A 13,854-nucleotide genomic window follows, 5' to 3' on the forward strand; every position below is an offset into this window, starting at 1 on the left:
GTGGTATTCTATTACAAATAGCATGGCGGCTTTAAGTTAGGATGCTAAATGGCAATATTTTTATTTTTTGCTGCAGATAGGGGAAGAAGGTAAATGGAAGTGCTTTAGTTCTACACAGGGCCACCGGAATTATGTGGCAGAGAGGACCAAGTTGTGCGGTACGGTTGACCAATTTTTGTGGCAAGAAAAGTCCATTTATACATTTATAGGACCAGTAGCTTTAACTCGAGCAAATGGAAGACCTATTGCAACGCAAATGCTTGTAGTGAGTTTTCAAGGGTTTTTTACTCTATTTCCTAACTATAACGTCCTTGTAACCTTTTTTTTTAAATAAAATCTTTCCAAACTCAAGACAATTAATCAGAATATACATATATATATATATATCTACACACACACACAGTCACACACACATATGCAGACTAAAACATGTGCCCCCGGTATGCACAGTGTTGCCATCAATTATGTAATTTCAGATGTTATTATAAATTATGTCACAGAACATGTAATGAGTGATTTAATGGGGGGTAATTAGCAGTGCTTGGCGAGGGTACAAGTTACAGTTACTTGAGAAAACTATAACTTGTGCATTTCACTGGTTTTGTTAATTTAAAACAGTATGTTTTAGCTGACATTTGTCATGTAACTAATGCACCATAACATTTGTTTTTTTCAGTTAATTACTATTTTTTTTCTAAAACATAAAGCATTTGGTTGTGTGTGGCATGAGGTTGGACCAGGCCCTAGCCTGCACGTTGCCTCGTATGGCTTACTCTATGTAACAATATATAAAAGGTGTCCCTTTAAGTTAGGCAGACCTACTGAACTTTTTTAAATGGTCAAAATGCAAAATGTTGTGGGTCTATTGGCTTTTTCAAGGGGTCAGCACATCTATATTTATGTAAAGTAGACCCATTGGCTTTGTCAAAAAGTCACCAATACCTAAAATCAAATGTATATTTTATAAATTCACACATTACAATGTCTAATAATAGTGATTGTTTCGAGAAGCATTATTTAAAAAAAACGTGTTTTTGTCTTTTTTTGTTTAATGACTTTGTCAAATAGTCAAAACATCAAAATATAACAATTCACTGTATTGTCATCTTTGTCCAAAAATCACCAGTATTTTTAATTTAGTGAACATTTTAGTAATTCGCACAATGCAATATGTAATAATAGCGATTATTATTAAAATGTGCAATTAACTTTAAATAAAAAATAAACATGTCTGTGAGTCTATCAACAGTTGTTATTATTGCAATTGTTTTGGCTGAAAAGTGTAAAAAGAAAGACTGATACATTGTCTTTCTTTAAACATGTTTAGCCCACAACATGCAATCATAAAAACAGCCACAAAAGTTTCCTGCACTCTAGTTTACGAGCGTAGAGCTTCAGCTAGGAGTGCTTTAAAAATATGTGGTAAAATCTCTTCTGGTCATGAATGTAATCATCCAGGAGAGTTAACCGTTTGTTTTTAATGTTACTTGGGAGTTGCAACATTCCTTGCAGCCCCCCCACAACATTATTAAAATGCTTAGTAGTGCCCCTGTCCCTTGTAAGGACACAAAAAAGGTTAAAAAAGAGTAAATTGCCCTCATCTATAACAAAAAAAAGATTTTTGTGGGCATCTGGACACCTATGTGTTTTATTTTATTTGGGAGCTACAAGGGGAGCCCCAGGGCCATGCGGCATCAGCCGGCTTCTCTTCTGGGAGCTGACCATTTTGTTTTTATAGGTGGATAACACCCTGGGGCACACACAATGTAGAGACTTGCTTGGGGCCATGGGGGAGACCCAGGGCCCAGCCAGTTAACAAGCTAGCACCATACAAGGTGCTGGTGGGAGATGGCACATTTCCTTTGCCCCCCTAGTCGGAACAGTAGGCCTGCACTCTCCCAGACAGGTAGCCACAGTATTCCAGAGGTACGCTCCCCAGGACACTGTAAAGTTCAATCACTATGGGACAGGGGGTCCCTGGGGTCGATATCAGCACCAGGAGTAGGTGTGCAATCCACTTCCTCTTTAGCCCCAGTGGGTGGGGTCCCCGGGGCCCAGAAGTGGCTCAGGGAGGGCGTCTGTACAACCCTTTCCCTTTTGTAAAGACATCAACCTTGTGGATGAGGTCCTGGAGTCCCAGTGGTGGCTCAGGGTAGGAGTGCTACATGCCCACCTTCCCGTTATTCAGTAATCGGCCTGGAGGATGGAGTACCTGGGCTCCAGTAGAGGCACAGTGGGATGCATTCCCCCTCCTCTTTGATGTGAATTTAGCCCCCGGGGAAGTGGTCCATGGTGTCCAAGAGAGGCTCAAGGAGGTGGCCCACTCATGCCTGCCTCCCTCCCCAAATATTCTGAAATAAAGGCCACCAGGCCCTGGTCCATCCTGGGGGTCTAATATTTTGAAAATAAAAAAAAATCAACTGGCATATTCCTTCATTTAATGTTTCAAGCCTGCAGGAGTCCCGCAGGATCTCAGCATAAAAAACTTTTTTTGTTGTTTTTTTGGACCCAGGTATGAGCCTCTGGGACCCCACCCCTCACAAGAGCTCTGGGGGAACAGTATTTCTACCCTGCCCCCTATATATTTTTTATTACAATCTCAGAGTAGGGGACTAAGTCCCTGAGACCTGTAATGGATCCTTCAAACATTTTTCTCAATAGCTCGTTCCAAAAAAGTATATGGGAAAATGCACAGGGATTCTGTGTTTTGTGACCCCCAGCCCCTTTTTTCTCTGCCCCTTCTTGACAGATCATCCCAAAACTTTCCAAGAAACTGGGAAAAAAAAACCACCTTTTTGGAAAGTTTCATGAAGGATTTGTCAAACGGCGCAGTAGTTATTAGAAACCTAAAAAATGCATTTCCTATTAAAACGCAGACTAACTATAACTACCCAGTGGCAACCACTTCTAGTATGTATGTGTACAATATACAAATGATACAAGGGTCCATAATCGAACATTACATGTATACGTCACTGATACAGTTGAATAACTATAACTCGCCTTATATGTATATGTGTGTGTATAAACATATATATATATATATATATATATATATATATATATATATATATATATATATATATATAAATAAAAGAAATAGCATCTCCCTATCACAATATATATATGATTGCTACATTAATATATGTATTAAGAAGCCATTATTGAATGGTGTAAAAGAATAAATATACATTTGGCGAGTTATAGGTGTTCCACTGTATCAGCGACATGTTTGACTATGGAACATAGTTTAATTTGTAGAAATAAAGTTTCAATGAAAGCATTACAAAGTAAACTATAACTATGGTATTTCTAATATTTTGTGTAGTTTAAATGTGTTGTTGTTGTAATGTTATAACACTTAAATATAACTAATTTATAACCTTTATTTTGGTTGGTGAATTTGTTAGGTTTTTAGAAGTAAACAGTTTGTAAAGTTGTGTCTCTGTGTAATACATTGTTTTTAATTGTATGTGAAAATGTTTATGTAATTTAGAAATGTTTTTTTGGGTAGAATTTGGCTATAGTTTTATAGCACAAATTACTCTCTGTGTTTTTTTAAAACAAAAGCTGCATACCTATAATACAGTTTTTAGCTGAAAAGTAGTACTAGTAAGGAAGGTATACATTTTATAGTGAAAATAGGCAGCATTATTATTTTTTTCTTCAGGGTTTCTCCAGTACTGCGCTACTGTCTAGGTAGTACTGTGGTAGTTCACAATAGTAACAAAGATTCTGATAGGCTGGAAACATTTCTTTCTAGCCAAAAGAAAGGTGGTTTGTATTTTGCCTCATTTCTGTTGTTTTTTAAGTTGTTCAGAACTCAGACAGGCCTGCTGCTGCTTCTGCTTTTTTGGTGGAGAATTTGCTGACATGGCTGAAGGAGGTCAGCCTGCTGCTGCTGCTAACATGCATTGGAGGAGGAAGAAGAGGACATTGGTTAGGAGGAGCAGTAGTTGTAGCTCCAGAAAATACTAAAGGAGTTTGGTGTTTGAGAGTTTTTCACTATTCCACCGGGGAGAAGAAAGTCAGCGCACAACAGATGACTTGTTGTTTGTGCAATAAAGCCATCTCGAGTGGAACAGGACAGCAGTACTTCTTACGGACAAGAGGGACAAGGATGGTACCTGCACACCATGCATGCTACCATTTTTGCATGCACAGAAAGGAGGCACCAGTTGGATTTGACCCAACTAGAAGAGAGAACCTCTGCTTCACCTGGGGACATTCCACCTGCTTTAGTACCTTCCCCTTCCACTTCCCCCTCCCATACCTACTCAGCCTCAAGCTCATGCTTCAACTCCACCCACCGTTTCATCAGCTGGGTTGCAAGTTTCTGTCAACTGGCTCTGGCAGCAGAGCAACATTGTAGAGCCCTATGCAGGGACTGCAACTTACTGTCTGTACTGTTAAACAGTTCTCATCGCAGGGGAAATTACTAAAATATTTATCATGAGCTGTTATTGCTCACTGTAGACGTCCCCAAAACTTGTAGGATTTTATTTGTATTTTGTTTTTGACCATGTTTTTTGGTGCCCTGTTGGGTGTGTTTTTATTTAGTTTTATAGTTGGTCCTGTTGGCCTACAGTTTATGGAGAGAAATAAAAAAAAGGGAAAAAACACCTTGTTAGAACTATTCTCAAATTCATTTAAATAAAGAGCTGGGTATTATCTCTGACTTTTAAGTTACAGGTACTGATAGTGATACATCAAAAAGTAAAGGTGAAGATACGTGAACAGTAAGTCTCATGAAGTAGCTGTGTATATTATTATATAAATACTATGGTTACTTTTAAATTACCAAAAGTGTTTTTGTTTCAGTTTAAACACTACATTACAAAATATTTAATATATATTACTAAACATACATAGATATTACATCTAACTTGTTTTTTATTTAGTGCTGCTCGGATGGTAGACACAGGAAAGTTATTTATGTATACTATCACTTATCACCCACCACGGTGCAGATTAGCATTATGTTTTGTTCATCATCAAACACTGGGGAAAAACATAAATCAAATGGATTGTGAAAAAACCCTTCAAAATACTGTGCTTGGTCACCTGAGAGTTGCAGTGAAATTGGTGAAGCTGTTCCTAATAACTAACTACACTTCTTACCTAAAACAGTGGATTGTTTCACAAGTCACCAACTATGCTAGGCCACATAATGACATATCTACTGTAGGTAGTCCATATTGCAGAAATATTCCTTTTCTGACCTACAATTAAAATGTAGGAGTTAGGATGAGAAGGTAACAGTTCATTACATTTTTTGACAATCTGTGCTTAAAGGTTAACTTACTGTCATTACACTCTGTATTGTTTCTTCCCAAACAGTGTTTTCTCCATGGTGGGAAATAATTGCAGGACAAGTGAAAGTGTGTTAAGATATGAAAATCTGAGTAGCGTGACATCTGTAGTTAAGGTATTAATTTTTATATTATCTGGGGCACTTCTTTGTATCATTAAACATAAATACTTGTTCACCATCATTAAGGAAAGTGTTGAGACAACTTTACATCTAGAGTTTGGGCAAAAGTTAGAGCACACAGCTTCCTATATCAAATTGTTAAATTATATTGATTTGCAATCACTAATAAAAAGGTATACCAATCTTTCAAATTCCATGACTGTTGAGACAGCATTTAAGCATTGGAAACATTCATGTTCCTAATAGTTATTTATAGTAAAAAGATTTAGATGTGGGAAACTAAGTTCTACCATTCAAGATTAGCCATACAAAATTACTGGGTTAGTACCATTTACTTTACTAAACGTCCTTGTTCTACTTCCAAATTGTATTGTAAAATAACACATCTCTATTTGCACAGAAATAAGTACTTTTCTAATCTGGCTGTTTGTGACACGGATTTCTCCATGTTTGATAACTTTTTAGATAAGGTTTTAGTTAAAGGAGCATTTGCTCCATGACTTTTATTGTTCAAATGTCTTTATTGTTTTAAAATATGGTAAAACAGAGGGTGGTGCAGCAGCCTTAAACTAACGAGAACGTACATCCAACCAACCAACCACACCCACCCTCCCCCTTCCTCCCCACCCCCCCCAACCATGTGCACAATTAGGCATTCAGTCATGAGTTTGAAACCCTTGGCTTCCTTAGTGTTTCCCCTACCCGGTCAGATCCTCTAGCAGTCATAGAAGTCGCAGATATTTTGGACTGGTCAGCTCCCGGAACTCTCCGGAAGGAAGGGAGAGAAAGGGGTGCCATATGTCTCTAAATGGTTGCCCTTTTGCCATAAGGATAAGTGTGATCTTTTGCATTCCCAGGATCTGCCATAGCCTATGTAGCCAACCGAGCTGCGTGGGGATTTATGTAGTTTCCCCAGTGGGTCAGTATGTTTTGTAGGGCTGCTCCTAGAGCTAGGCCGATCTTCCGGCCTCATATTGACTTAAGCGGGAACATCAGTGGGTTTGATAGGCCCAGTATAATTCAGTCCGGGAATTGCGGGATTTGGGTGTCAAAGGTTTGGTGGATGTCGTTGATGTCTTCCCAATAGGACTCCAGCTTCAGACACTCCCTCAGTAGGTGGGTCAGCGTGCCCAAAGCTCTGCATCACCTCCAGCTCAGGGACATCCAAGACCTGTCCCTCTCATGCAGTCGAACTAGGGTAAGGTACCAGTAGGTAGCAATCTTCGTTGCCATCTCTATGCTGTTTGTACTGTATGCTGTGTGTCTTGCCCTGTAGCAGATCGCCTCCCAATCCCAGGGTGTCAGTGGCCTGCCCATTTCTGCCTCCCAGCGGGCCTGGCGTGGAGCCCTAGATGTCGGGGTCGCTTGCTGAAGTAAATCATAGAGGTCCAATATTGTATGCTGGTCGTCAGTAGCCATTTTTCGTATTGCATGAGGGGTCTACCTGTCTGTTTCCGATTCGCGGGCGGCGGCACCCAATGCAAATCAGCAGATAGTGCATCCTTTCAGTCTCTGGCAGTGAGTGTGTGGTCTTTAGGGATTTGAAGGACAAGAGTCCTTCTTCGGCTAACAAATGTCTGACAGATCAATATGACCAAGATGCCCAAGAGCGGAAGGCTCCTTGGTCTAGACCCGGCGTGAACTCCAGGCTCCCCATGATGGGCGGTAGGGGAGAGGGAGAGGAGGTCAGACCTCTGGTGTATGCTGTTTGGTCCCAGGCTCTCAGGGTTGCTCTGGTGATGGGGAAGAGTACAGCCCCCCTCCCGGTCTGTGGCGTCGGGCGGAAGGCGATCTTCCAGAGAGGGGTACCGGCTACTGCCTGGTCCATAAACAACCACTGCCTGTCCGACTCTGGCCGGAACCACTCCACTAAGTAGCGGATTTGGACTGCTCTATAGTATTGCTGTATTTCTATGATTCCCAGGCCCCCTTCTTGGCGGAGGTTGACAGGCCAGTGCACGGGCCATTATGGACTTCTTTCCTGCCTAGATGAAGCGGTCGATATCCCTCTGCAGTGTCAGTAGGGAGCCTGGTGGGGTCTATTCTCCCGAGCCATGATATTGGGTACTGTGGCCATGGTTTCAGGTCTTTTTTGACACCCTCCAGAAGGAGCTCGTAGTTCCTCTTTGATGTCTCTAAGACTGTTCTAGCTATTTGGATGCCTAGGTAGGGGATACAGTGCGTCTGCCACTGGAAGGGGCCAATGAGTCCACCACCCCCTCCAGAAGTGTGAGATTGAGGGCCTGGAACTTTGAAAGGTTCATTTGGAATCCGGACACCCCCCAAAGGCCTCCGCCTCCTTCAAAAAGGCCGGGAGGGCCCTCGTCAGGTCATCCAACGCAACCACCACGTCATCCGCCTATAGTGCAATGGTGTATTCTTCACCCCCAAAGACCACCCCAGTTATCTCAGGGATGTCCTTCACCCTTTGGGCGAATGGCTCCATATAAAGGGCAAACAGGAGAGGGTAAAGTGGGCACCCTGACGGGTTCTGCTGCCAACAGGGAATGAGGCAGCGGTCTCCTCGTTATCTCTGACCAACGCACTCGAATGACTATACCCACTCGCTATCCAGACTCGTAATCGGGGTCCCATTACAAAGTGCTCCAGTGTAGCCTGGAGGTAAGGCCAGTGGACGTGAAGGAATGCTTTCTCTGCGTCTATACTAAGTAGCATTAGTTCCCTCCTCGAGCGCTGGGCTTTATCCAATATGTGCATGATCCGCTTGGTGTTGTCCCCGCACTGCTGATGTGGGATGAAACCTGCCTGGTCAGGGTTCACTAGGCCAGGCATGAGCGGGTTCAGATGAGAAGCTAGGATGCCCATAAGGAGTTTGAAGTCTGCGTTAAATAGAGAGATTGGTCTGTACGACCCTCATTGTGTAGGGTCCTTTCCCGTTTAGGGATCACCACAATGGCTGCTTCTAACATGGAGAGCGGGATCTCATCCGGTCCCATGATGACATTAAAGAGGCGTGTCAATATGGGGGCTAAGCTACTCCATAATATTTTATAAGATAGGCCTGGCAACCCATCTCTCCCCAGGGACTTCGAGACCTCCAGTCAGGCAATTGCAGAGATTACCTCCTTTATTGTGATTGGGGCTTCCAGTGGGGCTGCCTCCTCAGCTGACAGTCTAACTGTGCGGGCTCGGGTGAGACACTGTTGGGGGGGTCATCCCCATCTGCCTTCTGGGGGGAGTAAAGGGCCTGGTAGAAATCGCAGAACCATGAGGCTATCTGCGTGTTTTCCGCCACCTCCACCCCGTCCGGGCCCTTGATTGTTGTGACCACGAGTGCCTGCCTCTGGGCTCAAATCATGTTGGCCAAGAGGCGCCCGCACCCATCGCCTCCCGCATAAAAGGAGTGTCGCAGGCAGAGGGCTGCATACTCTGCTCTGTCAGTATCGAGGCTGGCTAACTGCGCTCTGGCTGCGCTAAGTTGACTCCATATTTGGGGGCTCCAGTCCTTTGTGGATTCTCTCTAAGTCCGTCACCTATTGCTGCAGTTGGGACCTCTTCTCCCATCTGATTTTATTATTCGCTGCTGATATCGCAATAAATTCTACTCTAATAACAGCCTTCAATGTTTCCCAGAGTAGTGAGGTGGGTGTGTCTGCAGTATCATTGATCTCTTGGAAATGGGAAATGGCCTTCGTTATCTGTGCGACCACCTCCTTCCTCAGCAGGAGCTTGGTTCTCAGCCACCAGAAGCAGTATCTTTTGTGTTGGGGTGGAATTTGTAAGACCTGGGATACTGCTGCATGCCTACTTTAAAGGTTATTGAAGTGAGTCAAGTGAGCTGTTGGTAGTTGGTGGGTGCTTCTATTGAGCCCCGCTGGAGTGGTGACCTGACCTTCATGACTGTCTGCCATTTGTGTGCGTCTGTGTAAAAACATTGTGTACCCTATCCCAACAATAAATAAACAACATGTCTTGTTGGCTTCCCTGTGGGAGCCTGAAATCCTGCATAGTCCAGGAAAGTGAGCTGAGTGTCAGGGGCCTCCCACCCTGGATTCCCGACCTCTCTCAAGTGACCCCCGCCCTTACCCCTATCGCCATTGTGATGCTTTCTCATCCCTGTCCCCTCACACCCCTTCAGGATACGTCATGCCTCCCGCTAGGGATTCCATTACTGCCCCTCTTCCGGCTGCTAGGGTCTTTAGGTCCGGTTTGGTGTTCCCCATCGATGCAGTCTGCCAGCGTGCAGTTGTTTCTCTGTGAGTTCCTCAAGCTGTAGCAACTTTTATGCCTCACTCAATGAGCACAGCTGGTGAGTTTTGCCCTCCCATGGAAGATTAGTTTGAAGAGATGGACCCTGGAATAGGTGACTCCTTTGTCCCTTAGGTGAGAGGCGGAAGTCTCTCCTCTTTTGTAGGGAAATCGCTGCCAGGTCCTGATATAGGAGCAATGTGTGCCAAGGAACTTCAGAGAGTGTTGTTCTCTTGCTAGCTGTAGAACGCGCTCTTTGAGGGGGAATTTGTGTATGCAGGCCAAGATGTCCGCTTGGGGCACATGAGACGGTCTTGGCAAACCCACTCTATGCACTCTGTCCATTCTGATCTCCCTATCCATTTCACCCCGAGGATCTTCCAGACAAGGGCCTTGGCATACCTGGAAATATTGTCCTCCTCGGCCCCTGTTGTCGCCCTGCTGATACGAATATTGTTCTGCCTTGAACGATTTTCCAGGTCCTCAGCATGCACCTGAAGATCAATCTGTTGCTCCTTCAAACTGACTACTTCCTGCTGAGCTGCTTAGTCTCCTCATCCCGGCTAGTCTCATGGTCTTCCAGGGTGGCCTCCCTCTTGCCGACCTCCTCCAGCTTGCGTCGTGCCTCCTACAGGACCTTCGACAGGTCCCTTTTTAGTGCTTGTAAGTCCTCTCTCAGTGATGTGACCAGGCCCTCTAGAAATGCCTGCGTAATAGGGCCCTCTCCTTCCTCCTCCTGTCCCTTGTGCCCTGACCTCTCCTTGCAGTCCCCAGTGGCTGTGCCAGTGGCCAAGGTCCCCAGCGCTTCTCAGATGGGTCCCCCCACCCGGGTCCCCTCCTCACCTGCTCCACTCCTAGTCGGTTGGTGCAGGTTCATGGCAGCCTGGCCAAGCGTTTGTCCTCGATCTTGGGGAATCCACAGGCACCTCCTGCGCCTGCTGATCCGCTCCGCCTGCGCCTGCCGTCTGTGTCAATGGCTGTCGTTATCTGTCTCCCGGTGGCACCTGCCAGATCGGTCCACACCTCCTCAACCCTTAACTGCTGGCTGATCAGTGGGGCCCAGTTCTCTGTGCGGCCCCCCAGGTCCCACCTCTGGTGCGTCTGCGCTAATGCAGTCTGATTGGGCCTCCTTCGCAGGGTTTTTTAAATCTTTTAAGATGTTCCCCATGTGAGAGGCGGTCTGCATTTTTATCTCAGTATATGACTGTGGGTCAGACTTGCAGGCACGCCGGGCTCCATCCGTCAGACTGACCACATAAGCCTGTGTATTGCAGTTCGCAGCCTCGCACAAATTTCCGATGCATGAATCACAGTCATTAAGAGAACCCTCGATCTCCTCCTCTTCCTCAGCCTTGCTTTCCTGAAGTTTAAACATCGTTAAAAGGTAAAATATTACACTGCTGAAATGAATTATATTTTCCCATCAATGTGTGCCTTACCCAGCTCAGACATGACTTTGGAAATTCATCCTATTTTCCACACTTTTTGTCCCCAAATCAGTTTACCTATAGTTCTGCCCCACCTTTTATCCGCATACTGCCCCTAGCTTCTGTGGATTCCCCTTCCACCTCTGCTTTTTTATGTTATCTTTTATTTACTCCCTCCTGTTCAACTGTCGGACATCCTAGTCACAATTTTCCAAGATTTCCACTCACTCATTGCTCCCCATTCTCTCCGCTTCTCTACCTCACACCACCTTTTCTCCCCATCTTCACTTTACAGTGTGGAATCTAGAACCATGTATGTTATACAAGCCCTGAACTGTAGGAGGGCTCAACCACCTCCTGGGAATTTGGAAAGCGGCCCCTATTCAAGATGCTTTTTGTTTCTAAACAAGGCTAAATATTCCACCTTTTTTTCCCAATTATATTGGCTTCTAAGACATATTTAGAATCTCTTCCAATGAAGAATTCATGAACTACATCTGTGTTTTAGAATCTGATGCACCACAAATGAGCAGTTTTTATGAGCAACTCCAATTTGTAACCTCAAACTTATGTGTTCTCAACCTGGGGCTCCACACATGGCTTAGTGTGAAATGAGGAACAATTTGGCATCATGCTTGATTTTCTGAGCAGTGACATGAAACATGTCATCTTAAGATGGGCTAAACTCTGCATTCTCCTAATTGGTATGGAGAAGTGGACAGAGTTAAAGTAGTGCATTCCTCCGTACTTATATAACAATACATTAGTGCACCAGCTTTGGACTCATCATAGCCCTTTTTCTTTACTTTAAACCATGTTGCTCATCAGCTCAGCTGCTTTGCAACATTTCAAATAACATTGACAAAGCCAATAGATTTTGTGCAGGTAAAATCTATTGGCTTTGCCAATACTTGTTTGTCTTTTTAATGTCTTTAGAGAACCTACAGATTTAGGATAGAAGATAAGGTAAGATGACTTTGTCTTTATTTACTGTTGCACACATCTCACACACACACGCATGACTAATTTAGAACAACAATTCTGCCTGTTACCTAGGATACTGTTTTAAAAGGATGGTTTTAGCCAGTAGCAGAGATGGCATCTCAGTGGATGACTGCTGCAGAAGCCCTAACTGGGGTTATGGGGGACAACTCTGAAGCAGGATCAGAGACTGAGACATCAGATACTGAGACAGCGTCTGAGGGAGAGGAAAATGAAGCAGAATCTGGATGTGATATTTCAGTCGCCGGAGTCCCATCTGATGACTCACCTTCCAGCGATTCTGAGGGACATGATGATGGCAGTCGTGCTGTCCCTTTGCAAGCACAGTCTGTGCAGTGGGGGGGCCGTAGAAGGTTAGACCAACCCAGAGGGAAGGCACATGTAACGGTAAGCACAGGTAGAGAGCTCTCTTGGCAGCCCCCCCAATTTAGTTCAGCCCCAAATTTTGCCTTTCACTGGCGACGCTGGATGTAAAGTCCAAAGGGCCAGCGTTTTCCCAATTGACTAATTCCATCTCTTTTTGAATGTTGACTTCCTTGAGAAAAATGGTTAGCATACAAATTTGTGTGCTGAACAACTTCTGAGGGAGCATGGAGGAACTCAAGGGCCTCATTCTAGGGCACAATATTGGACTTCCACTTCGCTTGTGGAGTTGAAGGTATTTTTGGGCCTTACACTAAAAATGGGATTAGTGCAGAAACCATACATGAGCAGAGATCATTTTTTGCTATTGCAGTGCATGCTGCATTTTAATGATAATTCTGCTGCAGTGTCCCGGGACTATCCAGACCATGACAGGTAGTTCAAAATGTAGCTTGTTGTGGAACTTTTGTCTGCCAGGTTTCCAGAGATTCATACTTCATATAGCCATTGATAACTCCTTGATCCCTGTACAAAGGGTGGCTGCTGTTGAGGCAGTACATTGTGAGCTAAAGAGCTTGCTCTAGTATCAAGCTGTACATGCCGTGTGAGAGCTCTACTGGCTATGTAGCTATGTCTGCAGCTTGAGAGTGCATAAAGGGAATGACTCCACTCTAAACCCTGTAGGTTTCCCTCCCACGCGAGGTGTCACAGAAAAGTTTTTATAGGAGCTTGCCATCCACTGCTTCACAAAGGTTTTAACCTTTAAGTGGCAAGTTCTATACAGGAGTAGAGCTGTTCAGGGAGCCTTTGTTACGGTCCATTAGAAGTATTCGCGTAGGAGCATGTTTGTAAGAAGCTGCAGGAATCCCAGACCACTGCCTTGCTTTCCAATGAGCTGTTCACGGTCAAATTCTTGGATAGGCGTGATGCGTACGTGTTCATTACAATTAATGATGAGAGCACTTCCCCAGTCACAGTTTGGGATCAGGTGGCCGAAGTTTACAAGCCCACCTGTGTATTTGTCTGCAACAAGTAAATGAGCAGAGTGGATAAGAATGACCAGGTTCTTCAGCCATACAATGTGAGGAATAAAACTGGCACTTGGTGCAAGAAACTGTTTACCCACCTGATCCAAGTGGCATCATTCAATGCATATGTTGTTTATCGTCGGACAACCACAGGAAGACTCATGTCTTTCCTTGACTTTCAATTGTCCATCATCAAGAGACTTACTGCTACAGAAGCAGCAGCCTCCACCTCATATGTTTTGGAGGACGTGGCAAAGCAAGCTGCAGGAGCGACACTTAGCTGATTGCATTCTTGAAACACCTAAAGAGGCTCAACAATGCTGTTATAAAGTCTGCTGTAAGCAGAGAAAGAGGCAGAAGAGTCATATATACTTGTGGCGTAGGCTCTCAG

General features: G+C 44.3%; 1 protein-coding gene across 2 annotated transcripts in view; it reads left to right on the forward strand.

The window, feature by feature from the left end:
* The window catches only part of LOC138285071 (nicotinamide N-methyltransferase-like), a 222,953-nt gene that overhangs the window by 117,485 nt on the left and 91,614 nt on the right, over positions 1-13,854 (forward strand). Inside the window, exon 3 of one of the 2 annotated variants that reach the window (XM_069224561.1) lies at positions 5,341-5,428. The exons of the other annotated variant lie outside the window; for it this stretch is intronic. Within the exon in view, the coding sequence (XP_069080662.1) occupies positions 5,341-5,428 (88 nt within the window). The remainder of the gene's footprint in view (positions 1-5,340; positions 5,429-13,854) is intronic. 2 annotated transcript variants of the gene reach the window in all.

The sequence above is a fragment of the Pleurodeles waltl genome, chromosome 3_1 (genome assembly GCF_031143425.1).
Source record: "Pleurodeles waltl isolate 20211129_DDA chromosome 3_1, aPleWal1.hap1.20221129, whole genome shotgun sequence".
NCBI lineage: Eukaryota > Metazoa > Chordata > Amphibia > Caudata > Salamandridae > Pleurodeles > Pleurodeles waltl.